Consider the following 24830-nt stretch of genomic DNA (forward strand, 5'->3'; position numbering starts at 1 on the left):
ACACTATGTTCACTAATCAAATCATTAACTAAAACTGCCTTGGAATGTAGAGACCTAATGTTAAGAAGGCCACATTTCACCATTTTGTTTGTGGGAGACCGTGGAGCCCCCTTATTTCTACAATCTATTCGAACTAGGTTACTATGATCTATTGGAGATTTGCACAGTATAAGAGGTTTGGAGGTGCGAGGGACCGACACAACTTCTATTGGAAAAGACTGGCAGGGCTTCGGGGACTTACTAACGGCTGGGGACGGCAGTGAGAGAAGCCCAGAGTAGCGTATAGGACTACAACTCTGTTGCCTGGTCTCCACCCTGGAGCGTCAGTGAGTGGAAGCTAAAATTTTAACTATATTGCTGGATAAGAGAGCTGCACCTTCCCGGGTGGGATGAATGCCATCCCTCCTAACAAGACCAGGCTTGCCCCAGAAAGGCTTCCAGTTATCTACAAAGCCCACCGAGTTATTGGGACACCACCCTGACAGCCAACGGTGAAAAGATGACATGCGGCTAAACATCTCATCATTCCTAACATTTGGCAAGGGGCCAGAGAAAACTACTTCGTCCGACATGGTCTGAGCAAATGCGCACACCGAAGCTACGTTTAACTTAGTGACCTCGGACGATTTCAGGCGTGCATCATTGAAACCACAGTGAATTACAATCCGCCTAAATCTCCGTTTATTCTTAGCCATTAACTTTAAATGCCCTTCAATATCGCCCGCCCTGGCCCCGGGGATGCACTTCACTGTGGCCGATGGCTGTCCTAGGTTAACATGCCTCACTATAGACGAACCGATCACCAGAGTGTCAATCTCAGTCGGCGTGCTGCTGAGTGGAGCAAACTTATTCGAGACATGGACGGAGGGGGCCTGGTGCTGAGAATGGTGGTGGTGCCCGGCAGGCTTGTTAAGGCTACACTTCCTCCTGACAGTCACCCAACCGACCTTTCCCGGCTGCTCGGGAGCCGCGAAGGGAGGGGAACTAGTGGGACCTAGAGACTCCGACGCTACGCTAGCGAATGAACGCTCCGCTCCAGCTAAGCTAACCCTACTAGCTACAGGACTACTATGCTCGAAGGAGCGAAGTCGTTCCTCAAGCTGGCTAAGTCTCGCCTCAAGCGCTAACATAGTACTACATTTAACACACATCCCTGACTCGGTAATTGAGGACGAGCTAAAGCTAAGCATCTGGCAGTGTGAGCAAGAAAAGACGGGAGGAGAGAGAGGAGGGACAGAGGAGAGGTGAGAGGGAGAAGCCATGGCTTCGACTGTGCTTATGCAAACTGATAGAGATAGGTGTATTGAGAAGATACTAAATAATTTGGAGAACGATCACCTTTTAAGAGAAAACAGTCCAGTGGTTCGCTTAGTCAGAGCTCAAGCTCAGGAGCGGCGTGGCCGGCTGGCCGGCTGTGCTGTCGCCTCCTGTGTGACGCGTTCAAATAACAGGGCACAAGAGTTCAACTATCGATTCATCGTACGAGTGGATGACTTCGATTATACTCTGTTTGCCACATCATCGGAGGTAAAATGCTTCGGCTGTGGTCCGAAACCGGGCGGGTGCTGACGCGACGGGTCCGGTTGGCGGTGTGGCAGTCGCGGCTGCGGCAGCTCCGAGCGGAAAGCCCGTCCCCGCTCCACGACGGAGAAACTCCAGAGATGCGGGGGGCACCGCTGGCCCGAGCAGGGAAGAGGGAGCGAAGGAGCAGGAGGTGAGAGTGAACAAAGGTGGAGAGGTCAAGGAGATGGAAGAGGGTGAGTTGGGAGAGGCAGGTGAGTCAGGGAGTCAGGGAGGGGAGACGGGTGAGGTGGGGGGTTAGAAGTAGGTGAGGTGGAGGAATTAGGGAAGGTAGCGGGGCTGGGTGCGGGTGTGGTGAGGGAGACGGGTGAGGTGAATGAATTCGGTGAGGTGAGGGAAAATGGTGGGGTGTTGGAAGCAGATGAGGTGAGGGAGACAGGTGAGGTGAAGGAAACGGGTGAGGTGGAAGAATCAGGTGAAGGAAAAAGAAAAGAAAAAGATCCTTCAGAGGACACGATAGGTGGTTGATAGATGGGTGGAGGTGTGTTTGAAGCTCTGGGTGGTGTGGATGAGAAAACTGGTGGTGGGTCTTCTTGTGTGACTGAACAAACTGATGGTCTGGGTGAAACACCGGAATGGAAAACTGCTGTGTCTCAGAGACGCAGCAAAAGGAAACAGACAGTGTCAAATGAGGGGGGAGGGAAAACTGGTAGACTGGGGGCTGGAGCTGCTGCAGAAGACAGCAGTGACAGTGAGGGCGCCATATCTGACTGCAGCGAATTGTCGCTCTCACAAATAGTTTTAACAACACCTCTAGCTAATAGAGAGAAACATTTTTATTCAGCAAAGATGATAAAAAGTTTTTTGCAAAAAACAAAAGGAGTTAAAAACCTGAACATTGACATGCACTTTCCTGACAAAGTTACCTTTTTTCTGTCTGTTATAAAAACAAATCTTCATCAGATTTAACTGAGCAAGAAATCTTCAGGTTAAAAAAGCACCTTATACGAGTCCGAAAAGAAATACATTTTTAAAATGATGACAGGGATTTTATTATTATCTGTGTTTTTATTTTTCTTATTTTTGTGCTTTTTAATCCCAAACATGGATGTTTTAAAAATTGGAACGCTCAATGTGAATGGAGCCAGAGAACCAAAAAAGAGGGCACTTGTGTTGGACACAGCAAGAAGAAAGCACTTGGACACTTTATTTCTTCAGGAGGTCCACAGTGACCCAAGTATTGAGGGGTGCTGGGAGAAGGAGTGGGAGGGCAGCGTGTCTTTAAACCACAACACCACAGCAAGTGGAGGAGTGGGCATCCTCCTCTCCAAGAGGTTCTCTCCATCCTCTGTGTAGGTGGAGCAGGTGGTGAAGGGGAGATGCCTGCTGGTCAAAGCCAAGCTCCACAGTTTTAATCTGTTTTTTATGAACATTTATGCACCAAACCATGGAGCAGAGAGGAAGAGGTTTTTAGAAATTGTTAATAATAAGTTAAACAGCTGCGGCTCAGAGGATTATTTAATTTTGGGCAGGGATTTTAATTGTACTGAAGATGAGTTTTTAGACCGCAACCACACAGAGCCACATCCAGCTTCCCAGCACACTCTGAAGCAGCTGGTCTACTCCCATGACCTGGTGGATGTGTGGAGGAGGATGCATGCAGACTGTCGTCAGTACACCTGGTCCCACCTGAGAGAGAACGGAGTCTCTCTAGCGAGGTTAGACAGGTTTTATTGTTTTAAGCATCATTTTAATGTTTTTAAAGATTGTAGGATTGTGCCATCTGTTTTTTCTGATCACTCTCTGGTTTTATGTGACGTCATACTAAAAAATATTTTACCAAAGAGCGCCTACTGGCATTTTAATTCTGCTTTGATTTTAGATAAAGGTTTTAAAGAAGTTTTAAAAATTTTCTGGTGTGGTTTTAAAAATCAAATATCTGATTTTAGTAGTCTTAGTCAGTGGTGGGACCATGGAAAAGTACAAATGAAACTACTCTGTCAGCAGTACACTCTCAATGTCACACAGTATACATGTAGATCAATCAAAGACCTGGAGAGTGAAATAGTGGAATTAGAAGCGCTTGGCTATTCCACAGGAAATCGAGGGCGCATTGAAGTCCTCAACTCCAAAAAGATGGCCTTAGCCAGCCTGCTGGACTCAAGGGTACAGGGGGCGCTGGTCCGGTCCCGGATCCAGAACATCTCAGAGATGGATGCTCCCTCTGGCTACTTCTTCGGCCTGGAGAAGAAGAACAGACAGCACAAGGACATCCACTGCCTGCTGACGAACACCGGGCAGGAGCTGACCGAGCCCCAGGAGATCAGGAGCAGAGCCACGCAGTTCTTCTCCCAGCTTTACTCGTCGGAGTATGAGGAAGACGTTGAACTGGAGGAAGACCCTACTCAGAACTCTCCCGCAGGTGTCAGCTGACACAAATGCACAGCTGGACCTCCCTCTACAGCTGGAGGAATTAACGGCTGCCCTGAAGGGCATGCAGGGACGGAGATCCCCGGGGATCGATGGACTCACCGTTGAGTTTTACAAAGAGTACTGGGACATTCTAGGAGCTGACCTGCTCCAGGTTCTGTACCAAAGCTTGGACAGCGGTTCCCTCCCTCTCTCCTGTCGAAGAGCAGTGGTGACTCTCCTTCCTAAAAAAGGACAACTGCAGGAGATTAAGAACTGGCGCCCGGTGTCCCTTCTCTGCGTGGATTATAAAATACCCGGCCGGTCCATGGTAGACAACGTCTACCTAATTCGGGATGTTTTGGAGGCCTCCAGCTCATTGGGTATTGACACTGGTCTCATTTCGCATAACAATAAGTTATTTCTTTCGGATGCACTAAAAGGTTGAATGTTTTCTTTTTTTGGCTTTTGATTTGTGTTTGTGTTTTTTTTGTGTTTTTATTTGCATTTGTCTATTTATGTATTTATTTATTTAATATTTAATTTTTATTTTCGTTTTGTTTTGAATGGGTTGTCTCTTTTGGCTTGGTTTTGATTTTGTGTTGTTGTTCATTATTATATTTTTTTAGTTCATTTAATTCTTTGTTTAATCAGTTATTTATGTTAGGAAAAGGTGCATAAGTTTTTAGCCTGTATTTTGTAAATAAATGTGATTGTAAAAATCTTCTTCTTCTTCTTCTTCTTCTTCTTCTTCTTCTCCTTCTTCTTCTTCTTCCAAATATCAAACACACTCCTGAGTCAGAAGACGTGACAATCTGACGGCTGCATGCAACACTGAAAATCATTTGTCCTTCTGAATAATGATTGTAATAAAATTAGATAAAAAATACAAAACCACCGCTACTATCTCAAAACAAATTGACCTGATTAAAAGATGAATGGCAGAAGTGAATCACCTACTACAGTACAGTGTAAATAATCTCCTGAGTTCTGTGTACCGGTAACCTCACACTGTCTGAATCCTTTTGATTTATTTCTCGTGTCCAGTCAGTCCAGGTTGCTTTGAAGCTGCCTGATCCCATCTCTCACTAGTTTAGCCAGGTAGCCTCATGCTAGTTTAGAACGGGGCTGCGGTATCCAGGTTTGGGTGCTGCATTGATGTCGCTTTCTTCTTCAGAATCTCCAAATATTACTCACATAACATTTATTGCACACCTTTGACTCGCTGGTTGAGGATCATTGCCGTGTTCATGAAATGCAAAGTCCTACAAGTCGCCCTGGACTCTGCTGTTTGTCATCGACAGCGGAAGCAGACGGAGTCTCCCGCGTGTCCCACCAGCGTCCCGAGCGCCACCGCCACCACCTTCGACAGGAGCACCTTCCGCTCCTCCACCTCCTCCACCTCTTCCTCCTCCCCCTCCCCCGCCTCCCTCCATCAGCACTCCTCCTCGACCCGCTCCCACCAGTCCAGCTCCCACGTTCACCCCTCCCCGCACTACTCCACCTCCTCCCTGCTGCACATGCACACCTCCCTATCGCTGGGCCAGCCCTCCTCCCCCTCCATCTTCCGCTTGTCCAGGTCCCGCACCTCCTGCATCCCCCCGACCCCGGGGCCCACCGCCCCGCTGCCCGTCTGCCCCTCGCCACAGACGGGCATCCGCTACGTGTCGCCTTCCTGCTAGGATCCACACACGTACCTGCAGAGCCACTCAAACAGGTAGGAGGAGCCTCGTTGCATCAACACAGATCAAAAGAGCCTAATCTACTGGTACTGATACAGGATGTTTCTAGTGTTTCTGAGCGTTGTTTGTTTTTTAAAAGCAGCTGAAAGCAACTGCTTCCTAGTTATAGATGGCAAAAGTATGGATTCGTATGTAGAAAAATAGTCTGGTAAACGTAAAAGTACTGATTCAACTCCTTTACTTAAGTAAAGATACAAAAGTAAAAGCTCTGAAATGTACTTAAATTAAAAAGTTCTTTTTTTTTTTTTTCATTGCCTTTAATGAAAAAATACATTTGCAATTAGTTTTTGCAAAAAGGACAAAGTTGTAGCAGAATCATCTGGACTGAACTGACCAGAGGTGTTGCATTAGCACCTGGATCATTTTTTGGTTCTCTTGATACTATAGTTTCTTTTTGTTTTTCAACGGCAGCACAACCAAACTGTAATCACTAATGCTTACAACCAAGGAGTCATTATTGAATGCTTACACTTTTAATAACAATAACCAATGTCATTTTCTCCATGCTTATTTTTGTCTGTACTGAAAACTGAACTTTTACCCCAAAAGATGAAGGAACTCTAAATAATCCCCCTCTGAAATATCATCTATCTTTATATTTAACTACACAACAGCATAGTTCAAATAGCTCCACTTCAAGAAATAGAACTGAAATAACGATAGGGTAATGACTTTGCAGAGAATTTGTATCTTTTAAATACAAAAGCAACAAGCATGTTTTTTTGTTATTTCCCATCTTTGTTCCCAGTTTCTTTATAACTCAATGTAAAGTGAATCCCAAGACTTCTTTTAATATGATAAAAACCACCGCGTATACACAAAAGTTTCTCCAAGTTTCTTCAGCAGCAGCTCAGCTCACAGTCAATTCCTGTTTTCCTCCATCTTCTACTGGGACTGGGCCAGCTTGCGGCAGCTGCTACCTGATTATAGCAAAATGTTAAAGAGGCTGATTGGTCAGGGTATGCTGAGACTGACTGAAAATGCTTTTTTATTGCAAGTTGGCAAGGTGGTCCACCCCTTCTGCAAGGTTTACATTTTCAGAGAACATGCAGTTCTTTTTTGAATTAGAAAGAATCAAAGAAAACACTATAAAAAAACATTTTATTTAATGGCCAATGGCTCACATTTTGGTTTGCAACCATTTCAAATTAAGACACTCTAAATAAATGTTTATTTGTTTTTGTAGGGGCCCATATCTGGAACAGAGGGGGCGAGAGGAGCTGAAACAGGAGTGGTTTACCAAGTACTTCTCCTTCTGAGTACAAAAAAATGATGAAATCTTTGCTCCGAACTCATCCCACTACTACTCAAAGGCCAGTGGACATTTCTTAAAAAAACATCTTCCAAGTGTCTTTTTTTCAATACGGAAGCATTCGACGTATTCAAGCCGAGACCTTTGTCGGAACGGATAAAACACACAACTTCTCACACCAAAATGAAGCTTGTTTTAATGCAAAAATGTACGATAAAGATATTGAATAGAATATTTTGTTTTTGTACATGCTTCCATTTGTGTGCAATGGCTTAACTGAACTTGTGGGGGTGGGGGTGGGGTCTCTCCTCTTGAACTGTCGCTGGATTCCATAATTTAAATAATAATAAAAAGTTTTATTCTTTTTCAACATCATAAGGAAAAACTGTAAATGGCAGTGATTTTATTTTAAAGTGTTGTTGTGTTACCGTTTTTCGTTTGTGCCTTTATTTTGAAAACCGCCTATTTCCTTTTTGCCGAAGAAAGTTTGCTCCTGCCTCGGAAAGCAACATGCTCCATCTCACTTCAGAGTCGGTAAAACATGTAAAATCTACTTCTAACGTAATGTGTTAATCTTGTGAAAGTTTGTGTCACTGTGGCTTGCCTTACGTTTTTCTTTGTTGGTTATCTTATGTAAGGAGCATCATCACGAAGCTAAAGGTTTAGCAGACTGAGTTCAAGTTTATCACCCTTGGAAAGCGGAAGGAGGTAGGCAAAGTTTATTGATGTATTTAATGTGAAATATTGAGTTTATGGTGGATAATTGTTTATTGATTCAAAAGATGTAAATATGATTTGTATTGTTTGCTGAAGCATGACACCACGTCATTGTATTTTGTTTTGTTGTTTTGTTTATTTATTAGTTTTCACTGTGTCAAACGTGAAGGATTAGGAGGAGGAGAAGAATAAAAGAACACCCGTAAAAACCCTCTGCGTTTGCGAGTAATTCCAAGTGGGCTGCTACAGTGAAAACTCCCCCGACGACGATCAGCGAAAGCCCCAGCTGCAACGGATCCCTGCAGAGAAGTTGACGCCATCCGGTTCTAGATTCATCTGCCGACCTGCTACAAGCCAGACGACTTCGCTCTTCTCATGATGCTCAGGCAAGATTAAAACGACAATATACTAATGGTACAACTACAGAAGGTAAAGAAAGAGACATTGAGTGTGAAGGAGCCAAAGAGACTTTATCCACATAAGTTCACAATGCAACTAAAGTGTCTTGAACATATTCTGAGGTCAAATAAATTGAAAAAGTGAACTGATATTGACGATATTTCATGGTGTTTGTCAAACGTGTCAATGGAATAATAATTCATGTTTATGAAAGGGTCTATATATCTTCATGGTCTGTGAATGCATGACATATTGTTACTCTGTGGTGAAGATAGCTACACCTTATAAGTAAAGATTTAGGCATAGTAGACAGTTGAACTAAAACAGTTGCAAGGCAAGAAAAATGTCACTCCCAAAGGAAAAAATAGACAATCCTGTGGACACCCCACTCGAGTCTAGCTCACGTCAGAGAAAACGAACAGAGAAAGGTCAAGAAATGCATCATGAAAATGCCAAAAAACGTGAAAAAACATTTCACAAGGCTTATAACTCTTGGAAAGTTACAGCAAGGGAGGCAAGGACAAAACTAAAAACCCTGTGCTTCTTAGAAGACTTAAATGACTTACAGAAAGATATTGAAACAAGGCATGAAACCGTAAAACAGCAATATGAACCAATTCTACGTAACAGCGACACGACACCTGAGATTGTGAACAAAATGGACGCCTGTGGTACACTAACAAAGGAAATCTGTGAACTTGTAAGCAACCGCATAGAAACCATTGATAAAGAATATAATAATCAACTTGAAAAGGAAAGAGTTAGAGAAATTTTAAACAAAAGGGAATATGGGTCTGTCTTTGGTCACACCGAAACTGAAACCACAAGCCCATCAGAGCAATTAAGCAATCACTCTGGCTCAAGCAGTACTCACAGCAGCATAGTTAATGCAAAGGCAGAGCTCGCTGTTAAAATGGAGCAATCCAAGGCCATCGAAGAAATTCAAGCAGAGCAAGCACATGTCCACAATTTAGAAAGTTAATGGAAACTTAAAGAAGCAAAACTGTTGTCAGAAATGAAACAAAGAGAGGTGGAAATGCAACAACAGTTGGAACAAGAGAGAGCAAAGCTGCAGCAGTTACAAGCAGAAAAGGAGGTTGCTATAGCAGCAGCCCCTGTCAGAGCCTATGAAAGTTTTGAGGACCATAATGAAGGAATTGACACTCAAATTGGTTCTGCTTGCTACAGAAGACAGAAAAAAGAAGCTCCTTTAAATCCAGATATCGCATCATTCCAACCTAGCCAAGCAGCTTCTGCAAGAACACTGAACCAAGAGTCTGCCAATCTAGCACAAGCAATTGCTAGTTCATTGAGTATGAATCGCTTGCCAGTCCCTGAACCCACCACATTCAGTGGCGACCCTTTAAGATTCACAGATTGGAAGATGTCATTCATTACTCTTATTGACAAAAAGCCCCTACCAGTGAGTGAGAAGATGTTTTATCTCAAAGATTATCTTGCCGGAGAGGCGCGCAAAGCTGTCTTTTATCGAGATTCAGAGAACGCATACAACGGAGCGTGGAAAGTTCTAAAGGACAGGTATGGAAATCCGTTCATCATATAAAAGGCTTTCCGTTATAAGCTCATGAAATGGCCAAAGATCAGCACAAATGACCCAATAGCACTACGAGAGTTTTCTGATTTCCTCCGAAGCTGCACTGAAGCAATTCCACACGTTCAAGGACTGGCTATCCTTAATGATTGTGAGGAAAACCACAAATTGCTCAAAAAACTTCCAGAATGGATTATGAGAAAGTGGAGTAGAGTTGTCGTAGATGAACTCGACACATCGGGCAGCTATCCAGATTTTGCACGTTTCACAGAGTTCTTGAGTAGAGAAGCAAGGAAAGCCTGTAACCCTGTCGCTTCTCCACTGATGATAAATTTTAAAACTAAAGATGATAGAATCCCAAAGAGAGCTAAGGCCTTCAACACAAACACACAAACAAAGAGTTTCCCCCAAGAAAGACAAGAAGCATTCAGCAGTAAACCAAAATGGCCTTGCTTTGGCTGTAAAAATTAAACTCATGGCATCACAAGGTGTCCCACTTTCACAGCTAAGGTCGTTTACCCACTAGCCCTGTGCGGCTAGTGCCAGCCTTTCACGGTACAGCACAGCTCGGTTGAAATGTATTTCCATAAGCCTGACTAGTACCTGAGCGTGGGCGGAGTCACGGTTGCAAGGCGAACCAAAGGTTTTTTTGTGCCTCCCGTGTCCCGGAAACCATAGGATTCACTTTTTGTATTAACCGTGGTTTTGTTTTGTTTTGTGCGAGACATTTTCGTAGGTCTTAGAATGATTTTGTTTCATACTGTTGACTTGTATCAAAACACTTTCCTAGAAGAGAAAACGTAGACGCTGAAACGATCACCTGAGTCTCGCAGTCGTTTATTATTAGACAAGAATATCCGCACAACTTAAGTCCACACAAAGCACAAAACAGCAAAAACTCTATTCGACCGGCGTTAACAAGCGAGCAGCGTTTAAAAATCGCTATAGGGAGTGAAACTTAGGAAACTTGCGAGCCAGAATCGCCACTTTCGCTGCCAGCAAACACAACACAAGCAGAGCACGGAGTTAGCGGTGGTGGCTAGCGGTTTATCGACACGATTCAACGGCTCTACTTTGCAAATAGCCTTCAAACTAAAGTTGCTTGATGTTACAAAACACATTTACGGTCCTCAAGCATGTTTTCAAATATCGTCGTGGCCGACTATTCTCTCGTCGTCCACCGGCCGAGTCGAGCCCGTCTCACTCCCGTTGGACACCGCGGCGGTGTTCCATCGCATCCGAATTAGGCTGAACAAACCTCCAACATTTTCTCTGTTTGTTCCACTCCGACTGTTGTAGTCCTTGGTGCGTCGGTAGTCGCTCGGCATTTTTATTTTTTTGTTTCTCCGGACACTGTTTCGCTGTACAGCGACGGCCACCGGCTGCGAAACCAGGAAGGCTTTTCATTGCGTGTCGCTCCGTCCATCCAGCTCTCTATGAGCTTTTTCTTCGGCCACAGAGAACAGAAACGTCTGCATTTCTACGTTCGCCCGTGGTACAGTTTCATAATCTTTTCAGTTTTTAAGACGTGAAACTGTAAAAATCCACACGCGGGGCATTTAAAAAATGGCGGTTTTGGTCTTTCATGAGAGACTACCTTTGGCTTTCGTCAAAACTCTTACCCAATCAGTGCCCTGCACGTTGCTACGTCACCCATACGGTGTCAGCTCTGCTTGCGTCGAACCCCAAGGAGGCAGGTACCAAAATCGTAACCCCTGGGACCGTGCTGGGGCTTGTGGAAATGCCTGAATACCGACCCGTACCGTACCGAGATGTTACCTAGAGCGCCTGTGGGTAAACGCCCTAATACAGTAACTCTCACACACTCTCACTACTCTTGCCAAATACCTGCATTTCTTATTTGATCTACATATTCAACTCCATTGTTATTGTATTAGTGAAGTGAATGAATGGTTATTTGCACAACAGAATAACTTGATAGAAAACAGAGGGAATGTTGATGATAAAAAGTTCATTTTCTTTATTGGATGTTACAAAAGTGCTTTGCCAGAAAAGATCTTTGCACAGCAGAACGTTCAGGATTTGATGCCACAAAGAGTGATTTGCTAAAGTTGTTTATTTGAACAACATAAATGATTTCATAAATGAAGAGAAAAGTGAACTGAATGTGAAATGAATGTTAATGATAAAAAAGAATGTTGGTTTTGATGTCACAAAAAGTGTCAAAGGTCAAACATTATTTGCACAGCAGAAATGCGTAAAGCTGGTGAGAGGAATGTTCATCTTTTATGTTGTTTCAGTCAATTTGAAAAAAAATATATAATATATAATATTTTGCCACGATTTTGTCTGGGGTGGCATGAAAACTTTCCTTCCTCCAAGGTGGGGGATGACAGAGAAAAGTTTGAGGACCACTGGTCTAAAGGCACAGTGTGTAAAATCCTGCCATCCAGTGGTCAGATTTCAGATTGCAGCGCTCATTCACTCACCCTCTCTCCCTCCCTCTCGGTTTCTGTAGCGTCAGATTCTGAAGTCGACATTTCACTTTGATTTTCAGAGTGATGACACCCTGGAAAAACTCTCCATCATTTATTCTCTATTCAGGTTGAGTTGCTGCAGTTTGTCAGAGCTCAGCTGTGATTGGCTGCTCTCAGCTCTGAAGTCCAACCCCTCCCACCTCAGAGAGCTGGACCTGGGTTGGAATCAGCTGAAGGAATCATCAGTGAAGCCACTGATGGATCTTGTCCACAGCAGAGACTATCAACTGGAGAGTGTGAGGTCAGTACTGGTTTGGAAGCAGTGGATGATGGTTCCAGCACCAAAGCCAGTTGATCCCACAGCAGAGGTCCAGTGTTCCCAGTCACAGTGTGAGAGGAGGATGGTGACGTCCAGCTGCTCCTCATTCATCCAACATCTGCTGCCAAACTGCTTCTTCTCTCAGTTCACCACTCAATTATTGATCAGTTCATCTTCATCAGGCCTCAGTATCAGTTCAACACTCCATGGTCACATGACTTTCATATGTTCCACACTTGACAGAGTCTGCTTCTTCTCACCAGTCACTCCATCATCTCCATCAATAGTCAACATCTCTGTGATGATGCGTTCAAGGACCGTGAGTCCTGACTCCTGCTGTCTCTTCTTCTCTCGACAGCTGGAGGTGAGGGAGGATGAGGAGGAGAGTGAAGAGGAGAGCTCCATCTAGTGGTGGCTGACAGAACTACAACCAGTGGAGCTAAACAGCAAGCTGCACACACACACAGTGTGTGGGCGTGTCACGATCTTTGACCCCAGTGCAGCCTGGTGGCTGGCGGACTGCTTCTCCCTACAAGCTGCTGTGGTTACTGGGCGAGACGTCCCAGAAGCCACTGGTGGAGCTGAATCCTCAGTGGAAGAAGCAGGACTTGGAGATGGAGGCCGGAGCAGATGGTTCTCAGCATGAAGCCTCCTTTTCACTTTGGATCAAAGGTTCTGGTTGTGTGCCACCACTTTTAATGTTGCTCCTGAGCTCATTGGTTGTTCCTGGTTGGTTGAAGAATTTTCTGAATAAAGTTTTTGACAAATGTATTCCTTGTGTTGTTTTTACTCCCTTCAGTCTCCAGCAGGCCTCCTCGGTCAAAAGAACCGAATAAATCCACTAAACGTCGACCGTCCAATCACAGTTCAGCATGAGACGGAGTGGTAGAAAGCGAAATCTCATCATGTCTGAAACAACTGGAAAAAACCCAACAGACTCTGAACACAGTGTGTTGTGTTTTTGCTGGGACAGAATCAGTCTCTGTGGCCAGTGGCATGTGAGACTGGATCAGTCACGCGAAGAAGGTTCATTAACACACAGTGCATCTGAAAATATAGATGAGGAAATAAATGGATTTCAACAGACAATGTCAACTTCCTGCTCCGTCACTTCCTGTCATCTTTCACCAGACCACAGAGACTCTTTCCACTCACTGATACAATACACACATAGAAAATATACACAACATAGAATGTTGATTCCCCCCCCCCAATGTCCAAAAAAACCCAAAACTTGCTTGCTGGGATTTCCAAGCAAAATCCAAAGAAGAAGCATTTATTAATCCCACATTGGGGAAATTTGCAGTTTGTCTTTTTTTTTCTGGGACATTTTTTTCCTCAAAGTCCTTGAATGAGGCTGAAACTGAGGTCAATGAGTGTCCTGTCATGGTTGAGACAGAGTGGAAGGATGCAAACCAAGACTTCCAAAGGACCAGTGAACCATCAGAAGGTTTGAAGAGTGGCCAGGTAGCTCACTGCATCATAGGAAGAGCTTTGAATGTCAAGGTTGCTGGTTCAAGACCCGGCACAGGCACACTGGTGTTTTGAATTCAAGAGGAGCAATTTGTCATCACAATTGAACAAAGAATTTTAAATACTTTAATAAAAGTTATTAAAAAGTCCTGTGGTAGCTTAGCACAAGATGGCGCTACTCTAAGCAACATGTCTGAAAACCAGAAAAAAACACATATAACACATATAACCTCCTGTGTGACAGCGCGTCACACAGGAGGCGACAGCACAGCCGGCCAGCCAGCCACGCCGCTCCTGAGCTTGAGCTCTGACTGAGCGAACCACTGGACTGTTTTCTCTTAAAAGGTGATCGTTCTCCAAATTATTTAGTATCTTCTCAATACACCTATCTCTATCTGTTTGCATAAGCACAGTCGAAGCCATGGCTTCTCCCTCTCACCTCTCCTCTGTCCCTCCTCTCTCTCCTCCCGTCTTTTCTTGCTCACACTGCCAGATGCTTAGCTTTAGCTCGTCCTCAATTACTGAGCACAAATACCATCCAGAGTTTTTACCAGAGACTAATATAACAGAGCACCAACAGTTGCTCACATTCTGTTCCACTCCTGGACACCGGAGTATCTGCAGATACCTGGCAAAGTTTTATCCAGGATACGTTTTCACCTCAACGGGCCCAGAGATGGGCCCGCGCTGGTAAGTTTCGCTGTTTGCCGGACCTAAACCCACTCTGATCTAAGACAACAAAACGCAGCGGACTCCTCTTTGGCGCGTGTAAGTTTTCCACTGCGGCCCACAGCCATAAACACCAGTAAAAGAGCTACGAGCTTCGCCGTTTTGCACTACACTGTTGCTGCCGGAGTTTCTTTTCTGGTTTCCAGATTGTCCCGCCTGCCCCCCACATGGCTCCACTTACCTCCCCACACGAGTGTGACAGCTGCATCCACAAATCGCAGAAGATCGCGGAGCTGGAGCAGCGTATCTCCAACCTCTACTGGATCAGGGATGAAGAGATGAGGCTGGATTCTGTTGTTAGCCTGGGTCCTACTGGTCCCGATTCAGTCGGACTCGCGGATCTGGATTCAACCATCCCGATGCTCGGTCCCGGTTCCATGGACACAGATCCCGAGCTCATTGGCTCAGCTCCGGCTGAGGGATCGGCCCTAGCTCCCCAGCTCCGCGCCGACGAACCGCCTGCCGCAACGACACCTGGGCTAGCGTCTTCAATTCCACCACTTAATTCCATCCGGGAGGATACGTGGCTGGTGCAGGGGGCTAAGCCTAAATGGCTGAGCGGCAGTGCGAGGGCAGCTTTCACTTTTAGCCCCAATCCGAGGCTCCGAGCTAACAGCTCCACTCCCAACCAACAGCCCTGGTCCACAGTGCTGGGAGGGCGGCGGACGCGACCCAGTCCGTTACCTGCTCCGCCTTGTGAGCTTCAGATGGACAACAAATATGACATCTTGAGTGTTGAGGACTTCCCTCCCCTCCAAAATGACCATCTCGCCTCCTCTCTGACTGGTCCACTGCCAGCGGCCCGGGCTGTTGGGTCGTCTGCGCTGGAACCTCCAGTCAGGTCCGCAACCTCCACCTCTCGGCGCAGGTTGGTGAAGGAGGCTGCTCTCAGGGCGCGACGACGTTCTGGTGGCGCTCTGGGTCTTGTAGAGTCATGCGGGACCCCAGCCTCCGCCGATGATGTGACACTGTGGCACCAGCACTCGGCCCCTCGTCCTCAGCCACTGTTTGCCCCAACCACCGCCATCATTGGTAGCTCCATAATTAGAAACGTCCGTTTCTTCAATGCCACCACTCATTGTTTTCCAGGAGCCACCGTCAATGACATTAAAAACAAACTCCCGGACTTGTTGCAGTCGTTCCCACACTCCATTAAACGTTTGGTCCTGCACGTTGGAGCCAATGATGTGCGTCGTCGGGAATCCGAGCTGCTAAAGTGTCACTTTAACGATCTGTTTGTGGCCCTGAAGAATTGCGGGATGTCAATCTTCATCAGCGGTCCTCTCCCGACACTTGGCCTCGGAGCAGAGCGGTTCAGTCGACTCCTGCAACTTCATTCCTGGCTCCGCGCCGCCTGCACCACCATTGGTTTTAACTTCATACACAATTTTAATTTATTCTGGAATCGCCCGTCGTTTTACCGTCATGATGGACTTCACCCAAACAAATTAGGTAGCCGCACGTTAACCTCAAACATCCACTACACCATACAATCAGCGTCTCTCACACCTGCGTGACTGTCTTCGCGTCACACCCCCTGCTCAGTGCCGACCACTTCCTCTACGGAGCACCCTGTGGACATTGCCTCCTGCAGCGCCTCCCACAGGGCACGCTTCCCTAGTGCTGATAGGACTGAGCTTGCTACTGCTGTTCCACCAACACCTGCTCCCATACCTGTAATAATGAATCATCGACCATATAAACGCAACAAACACATAACCCACAACCGCACAACCCACGCTACAGGCAGACTTTCCCCCGAGACATACAGACAATTTGGTTTTAACAGAAGCAATCTTTTATATTAACCTGGCCGTGCTGAACGTGCGCTCCCTTTTAAACAAATCTTTTATCATAAATGAATTGATTTTAGATAATAAGTTAGATGGTATGCTTTTAACAGAGACATGGCTTGGCACAGAGGCTCCAGCTGTCCTCACCGAGGCTTGCCCACCAAATTTTAGCTTTTTATTTTCTATCAGGGGATGTAAGAGAGGAGGTGGAACTGCATCAATTTTTAAAAACAATTTAATGTAAAAGGAAGTTTCTTTTAACAGTTACTCATCATTTGAGTACCACGCTTTTGTTTTTAGCAGTCCACCAATTATTTGCATTAATGTATACAGACCCCCGCATTACTCAACTGCTTTTATCAGTGAGCTCTCCGACCTTTTATCAATCACACTGACAACTTATGATAGAATTTTAATAACTGGCGATTTTAACTTGCACATCGACAACAACTCTGACCCACTGTCAAGAGAGTTTTTACACCTTTTAAACTGCATGAATTTTAACTAGCACGTCACACGGCCTACTCACAACAGGGGACACACCCTGGACCTAGTCATAACCTATGGCTTGTCCACTGGTGTGTCCTCTGTTGTTGATCTGGCCGTGTACGACCATTATTGTGTGTATTTTAACATTGCCAGTTTTAACCAACAGGAAGCCCCGGTGAGAACAGTGAGGAAACGCTGCCTTACCTCTGAGGTGGATGCAAATTTTATTGAGGTTTTAAAATGCACTCCTGCTGAAATTTTACCTGCACCCTGTGATTTTATTGTTGAAAATTTTAATAGCAAACTTAAATCCACATTAGACTCTGTGGCTCCACTTTTAACAAAAACTGTTAAACCAAAGCAGCTTTTATCCCCGTGGAGACATAAACCAGAGATTTTAAAATCAAAAAGACAATGCAGGAGTGCAGAGAGAAGGTGGAGAAAAAGCAAACTCACCGTTCACTATGAAGTTCTTCATGAACAACTAAAATGTCACAATAATACAATCAAACAGGCAAGAATCTCCCATTTTTCAAAACTTATCATAGAAAACAAAAATAATTCAAAGTATCTTTTCTCCACCTTCAACCTTTTAACTAATAATAATCTTAAAAAAAACCCTGAGATGCCGTCTGACGCTCTCTGCGAGAACTTTGCAGGCCACTTCAGAGGTAAAATCGATGGCATCAGGTCCAGTCTTTTAGCGCATCAGAATGTATCTTTTAATACATCTGGACTGTCATTTTTATCCAAGGAAACACTGGAGAGTTTTGCCCTGGTTGATGCAAGGACACTTGGTCGAGTTTTCTCCCAGGTAAACCCAACAACCTGCCTTTTAGATCCAATTCCCACATCACTTTTAAAGACATTTTATGGATTCTTTGAGGAACAGATTTTATACATCGTAAATTGCTCTCTTCAGACGGGTGTCTTCCCTGCTGCCTTTAAAACGGCAGTGGTGAGGCCCCTTCTGAAGAAGAGCAATTTAGACCAAACTATTCTTGACAATTACAGACCTGTATCCAACTTGCCATTTTTAAGTAAGATTTTAGAAAAATTTGTTTTTAACCAATTAAATTATTTTTTAAGTACAAACAACATCTTAGAGAAATATCAGTCTGGATTTAGGATGAACCACAGCACCGAGACAGCCCTTGTAAAGATTTTAAATGATATGAGGTGTAATGCGGACTCAAATAAACTCACAGTCCTGGTGCTACTGGATCTAAGCGCTGCCTTCGATACAGTAGATCACCACATTTTATTAAACAGACTCAGAAACCTGGTGGGCCTCTCTGGTGCTGTTCTTAACTGGTTTTGTTCTTACCTCACAGATCGCTATTTCTTCGTAAGTTTGGATGCGTGTTCCTCCGGAAAACATAAAATTAAGTGTGGGGTTCCCCAAGGGTCAATTTTAGGTCCAGTACTTTTTAATCTTTACATGCTTCCCCTTGGGGATGTCATCAGGAGACACAGCGTCACCTTCCACTCTTATGCTGATGATACACAGCTTTACATTGCTGTGTCTCCTGATGACACAGGGCCTATTGATACCCTTTTAAAATGTATTTTAGATATTAAGTCATGGATGGCAGCGAACTTCCTACAGCTCAACCAGGACAAAACAGAGGTTTTAGTTATTGTTCCTGAAGGCAAGAGAGAGAAACTTTTACCAAAACTTCATCATTTTAAACCAACACAATCTGTAAAGAACCTGGGCGTCATTTTTGACTCTGAGCTTAGTTTTATTGCGCATATTAAAAACGTCACAAGGACGGGTTTTTATCATCTTAAGAACATAGCTAGAGTCCGCCCGTTTCTCTCCCAGGCAGACACAGAGGTGCTGATGCATGCTTTTATTTCTTGTCGGATAGACTACTGCAATGCCCTGCTCTCTGGTCTACCGAAAAAAAACTATCTGTAACTTACAGGTACTTCAGAACTCAGCCGCTCGTGTGCTTACTAGGACCAGGGGGCGGGATCACATTACTCCAGTTTTAAAATCACTGCATTGGCTCCCTGTGCGATTCAGGATCAACTTTAAAGTGCTTTTATTAGTTTTCAAGTGTCTTAACGGTCTTGGACCATCTTATTTATCAGATATGCTTTTATCTTATCAGCCCTCGCGGATCTTGAGGTCCTCTGGAACCGGCCTATTAATTGTTCCAAGTGTTCGGACCAGAACCCATGGAGAGGCTGCGTTCAGCCACTACGGTCCGAAACTTTGGAACAGCCTGCCAGAGGGAATCAGGACTGCAGAGACTGTTGATGTTTTTAAGGGGAGGCTTAAGACTCACCTTTTTAGTTTGGCTTTTAAGTGATTTATTTAATTTGTATTTTACTTGTCTTGCTTTTTAGCTTTAAAGCTTTTAGGATTATTGAATATTTTATCTTATTTTTATCTTTACTATCTTATTTCCTGTATATCTTTTTACTTTTTACAATCTTATAGTTTTTTAATTTAGTTTAGTTTATATTATTTATTTTATTTTTTATTTATTTTCATTATTGTTACTATTATTATTCTTTTAACTTCCTTTTCCTGTATTGTTTTTAGCTCCAGTGTTTCCTTGTAGGGGGCCTGCTCACTGGGAGGGGTCTCATCGTTCTAGGGACCCTCTCGGTATGGATGATCCCCGTGGGTGGCTGTTTCCTACTACAGGTCTCTCAGTGCCTTGCCATTTCAATTTTTATTGTGCTGATTGACTGACATTTTTTATGTATTTACTTACTTATTTTTAAACTGTTCTCTGGGATGTTTTGTGTGTGTTTGTATGTGCGCGTGTGTGTGTGTGGGGGGGGGGGGGGGGGGGTGGTAAACTGTATGTGATTTGGGAGGACATGGGTGGATGGTATTTGCTCTATTTTTCTTTTATCTTCACTAATATTTGATTTTAATTTCTGTTAAGCACCTTGAGTTGCAAGCCTTTGTATGAAAGGTGCTATATAAATAAAATTTGATTGATTGATTGCTGAATGTTTTAAAAAGCTTCTGGCGCGTGGTGGTGGGGTTTAAAGCGGGTGCACTGGGCTTGGACATTAGCGCAGCCGGAGGAAGAACCCTGGTTGCGGGTGCCCGTTCATCGGCAGGTGGTGCTGTGTGTGCGTGATGGTTGTGCGTTCACCGCTTGGCTGTTAAAGCCTGGAAACTTTCTCTGCCTTTTGGACTCATACGGTACAGCTGGAAGAAAAAAAAAATAAATCATCATTCTGAAGGCGTAGCGGTGCGCCGCCTAATAAAAGCTCTAAAATTATTAATTAATACGTTTCTGATTAATTTTATTTTATGTGCTACATAGATTTCCTTGTGCGCTGAGAATGTGCAAGTAGTGCGCGATTGCGCAAGCAAGCAGCTTAGAGGGAACATTGGTTATGATGCAATAAAGTAAATACACTATGAGTCAGTAAAGTACCCGTTCTCTACTTGTTCTGTAAAATAGTGGTGTGTGTGTGTGTGTGTGTGTGTGTGTGTGTGCCAGATAAATATCAGCTGTTTCCCACATTGACTGATGTGCTTTTGAAACTTTGATCTTGTCTTCATGGTGTTGACTTTCTAAATGTCTGTGGTGAATACATGGAGATCTTGACAGAAGAGAAATCTACTAACAAGCAGAGACTTTATCTGGATTGTCTTGTTGCTTTATTGCTTCAATTCAACAGTTGATCATTGACTTGACATTGTTATGCAGTATAGACTGATGGTATATTTCATGACTTATTGATTGACTGTTGTCACATTGAGCCAACAAGCAGAATCAAAAGACAAAATTCTCTCACAATATTTACATGCATTCATCTGATTGTTGACAAACGGATCAACAGTCAGAAGGTTGATCAGATGGATGAGTTGTTGAAAGGTCAAAGGTCAGGGCGGAAAGGTCCAGAGTGGAAACAGACCTCAGCTGTGTTTCCACAGTAATAAAGTTGTCATGTGGACTAATGACACATTATTAATCTGCGGGATGAATGGGCTGCAGAGGAAGAGAAACAACGTGGCACAAACATCCAGCAGGTGGACAACAGTCACCAGGAGCACCAACAGGAAGTGGCGTCCAGGCCCCGCCCACCCTGTGATTGACAGCCGGAGACACTGGGTAACAAACGTGAAGACAGAAGAAGAATCAAAGGTGAGAATTCAGCTCAGAGTCTCTCTGACGACTTCAGTCACACTTTCATCAACTCAGCTGAAGAACCTGAAGGAACATAAAGTCCAACATGTAGCGGCTGAGTGAAGGAGGTCTGGACTCTGTGGAGGAGCTCCAGGGTTCCAGAGACGCTGTAGAAGGACAGAAGACCTGCTCTGTGGTCCAGGTACACTCGCACTCTGGAGGACCGAGGACCTGAGACACGAGTACTCATGTTGTTGTGACGAAACCAATATTCACCTGGGTAACAATATAAACTCCAGGATTTGTCATTTGCTGTGTCTCAATTCAGGTTCTGCACCCTTGAGGCCGAGTGTCCTCCGTCTGAAGGAAGCGTTCTTAGAGTTCCCAGCCTAGAAGGACGGACCAAACCGCCTCCCCGGTAACCACTCGGGACGGTCTAGCCTTCGGCGTATTTCCTCGTTTCGTCACCGCCGTTCCCTCTGGCTGGCCAACCCCGGAAGTGACGTTTCTATAGTATCACGCTAACCATTGGTTTGCCATCTAACGATGCCGTTGAATGTTCAAATAAATAAAATCCTACGTTAAAAACTGGATACTTTATGTGAAACGTCAATATTTAGATTTATATGTCGTGTCTTAACCAGTACATGCCGCTAATTTCAGCTGACTTCCCAGGATCCCACGATGCTTTGCAGCAGCACGCAAAGCATCATGGGATACCCAAGTACGCAAAGGATAGTAGCGGTGTATCCTTGGAATCGGCTAAAACGAGTGCGTATTTACGAGTGCGCATTTTGAGCGTCCTAAACACCCTCGGGAATTGGGACAAGCCTTCGCGCAGTGCGATGACGCAACTTCCTTTCAAAATGCGCACTTCAAGGATGCAGAACCTGAATTGAGACACAGGAATTGAATCCAAATCTACTTTCCTCTGACCTTCCTGCTCTGCCAATGTTCCTGTAGGCCACTGCTACACCAACCCCCTAAAATAAACCACAGAAGTCCCTCCCCCTTCTCCACTCAACCTCCCAGTAACATCGTCCAGTCAGACCTTCTCTACTCAGGACCTGCTTCTTGTCAGTGAATCTGTCTGGATGATCACAATAAGACTGAACTTCCTCCATGAATGTCACTTTTCTGTTCTCCTCAGATAATAACAGACGTTTGTGCACTGTGCAGAACTTGCTGTATTTCATCTCTCAGCTTGGTCCAGCTGCTGCCACGTCCTCAAAGTATCTCAGAGGACGGATCTCCAGGCTGGAGGAGTCTGGAGACGCACTGAGTGCTGGCAGTGAGGAGAACCTGTGGAGAAACTGGCTGTGGTCCAGTGTGTGTGAGATCTTCTCCAGCTCAGCGTCTCTCCTCTTCAGCTCCATCATCTCCAGCTCCAGCTTCTTCTCAAGCTCTTTGACTCCACTCACTGCTGCCCCCTGTGTGGATCTGACCTGCTGCTGCACCTCAGAGCGTCTTTTCTCCAGCAGACGGATCATCTGGGTGAGGATCTTCTCGCTGTCCTTCACTGCTTTATCAGCAGAGCCGTTGATGGACTCCACCCCCTTCAGGTCTTCCTCTGTGTGCTGGATCTTCTGCTGGATCTTCTGCCTGGTCTCCTCCAGCTCTCTCTGCCTCCCAGGCCTCTGTACTGCTGCTGACACTGTCTGATGACCTTTATGTTCATCCATACAGCATAAAGCACAGATGATCTTCTGATCAGTGCGGCAGAACATCTTCATCACCTCATCATGACGAGGGCAAATGTTCTCCTGGAGCTGCTGGCTGGGTTCCACCAGCTTGTGTCTCTGTAGGGGAGCAGCATCACGATGAGGCTGGAGGTGAGAGTCACAGTAGGAGGCCCGACAGACCAGACAGGACTTGAGGGCCTTCAGTTTCCTCCCAGTGCAGACATCACAGGCCACATCTCCAGCTCCAGCATAGCAGTGATCAGCAGGAGCATCTTGGAGTCCAGTCCCCCCCCCCGCAAAGAAACTTGGCACGTTAACTTTGCCGACACGTTAGCGTAGCGCGACAGCGATAGCGTGCTTCCCTCCCCCCGTCAACGTTCAAAATACCAGAATGTTTGTCAATTTTTCATTAAAACATATTTTATTTATTTAGTTAGATAAAAATGTTTCCTCCCAGCACAATATGTATTTGTTAATTTAACTCACATTCCTGCCATCATCTTAACACAATTCAGTGTCACTTTTAAGTTGGAAAAGCATAATAATTAAATTACTTAAATGGCACATTTCAAGTAAAACAGTTGCGATTTAGTCTATTTGTGGTGGTATGTGAGTTATACTTCCCATAAAAAGACTTCCTTTTACATCAAGAATATTTAAATTTTTCATAGATGACTCCCAAAGAGAGACATATTCTGTCAAGGTCTAACCTGAAGACCACTCTGTCTGGTCCAAAAAGAATTATATTGAATTGAGAGCAGCTGTTCTTATTTTCTCTTTTTTGAGAGAGATTTGCTCAGATTTTCAGTTGACCTGTTGATTTGATTTCTCTGATTAAAATTAAAACAAAGTCTGATATTTGGCAGCTTGTTTAATTCTTATACATAGGTATAAAATACATTTTTTGTAATAACATTACACGAGTTTTCGTTGTAAAAGTCATCATTTTCATATACACAAGTTGGACATCTAAAAGTATCGGTATCTGTATTGGTATCGGGATACTAGCCTTGGTATCACCTGCTATCGTATCGAAAGGAAAAATAGTGGTATCGCACATCCCTACTTCCACACACACACACACACACTATACTGTAAATGGCTGCAGTTTCCTTTATAAAAGTGCTACAGACGTCATTCAAACATCCATGTGTTTGTCTCATCAAGACCTATATTTTACATTTGACAGCATCCTCAAAAAAAAAAATGGAGGTGAGAAATCTGCATCATTTGCATAGACAGGCATATGATGATTAGACCTCTTCTCCCTCTTTGTCAACATACAAATGCCTGCAGTTTCCTTTAGAAAAGTGCTACAGACGTCATTCAAATACCAACGTGTTTGTCTCATCAAGGCCAATATTTTACATTTGACAGCATCCTCAAAAAAAAAAAATGGAGGTGAGAAATCTGCATCATTTGCATAGACTTCTTTCAGCAGATGTCGCCGGGCGTCGGCAGAGGACGGGGGTCAATTGCGGGCGTCGACAGGGGTCAGGCGTCATCGGGGGTCATCGGGCATCGCGTCAGCCACGGCGGCTCAGTCCCGCAAACGCTGCTTGCAGCTTTAATTTATTGTTTTGATTTAATTTAATTTATTAGTGTTAATGGCTGCTGAAAAAAGGGAATGAATAGTTCAAATTCGAGTTGAAAGTAAAATATACAAATGTTGGTAGTACTAGTAATCATTACTAAGTACAGTTATGCCCATCTGTTATCTTTGTTGGGCTTGAGTTTATGATTATTTTTTTTACCCTGTGCATCTTTTTTTTGTTAGTAGTACTTGTCATTGCTCCAACACGAGTAAATATGTTGCGTCCCACTAGATGGCGCATTTGCCTTATTTACAAGCACCACGGTCATCAGAGCTGATCGCTGCCACTCTCAGCAGCGTGCGTCTACTAAGGTCTACAAAGATTCCACAATCTATTACACCTCGTGAGCAAAACAGGCTACAGGTAAAATTAAACATCTTCAGTTGAGCAACTCAGGCAATTTAAAGTGATTTAAAAACAAACAAACACTATAATACTCGGAAAAGAATCGTCTATATGTCAATAAATACAACAGATTGAGTATTCATAAAAAAAAAAAATGCTTACTTTAAATAAGAAAATCCAACAAACCAACAAGTGCAACACTAAAAAGCAAACCAACAATTAAAATAATGTTTAATTGCCTTAGCTTCGTCCCACACTTATCAGCT

At 44.3% G+C, this 24830-nt stretch overlaps 1 protein-coding gene across 1 annotated transcript in view; it reads right to left on the reverse strand.

Moving 5' to 3' along the window:
* Positions 1 to 5587, reverse strand: part of LOC142889836 (ribonuclease inhibitor-like) — a 140351-nt gene extending 134764 nt beyond the window's left edge. Inside the window, exon 1 of the mRNA XM_076028493.1 lies at positions 5459 to 5587. Within this exon, the coding sequence (XP_075884608.1) occupies positions 5459 to 5587 (129 nt within the window). The remainder of the gene's footprint in view (positions 1 to 5458) is intronic.
* Between the last annotated feature and the right edge of the window lie 19243 nt (positions 5588 to 24830).

This window comes from Nelusetta ayraudi, unplaced genomic scaffold (assembly GCF_046127955.1).
Source record: "Nelusetta ayraudi isolate G7.1 ecotype Tasmania unplaced genomic scaffold, CSIRO-AGI_Nayr_v1 ptg000024l, whole genome shotgun sequence".
Lineage (NCBI taxonomy): Eukaryota > Metazoa > Chordata > Actinopteri > Tetraodontiformes > Monacanthidae > Nelusetta > Nelusetta ayraudi.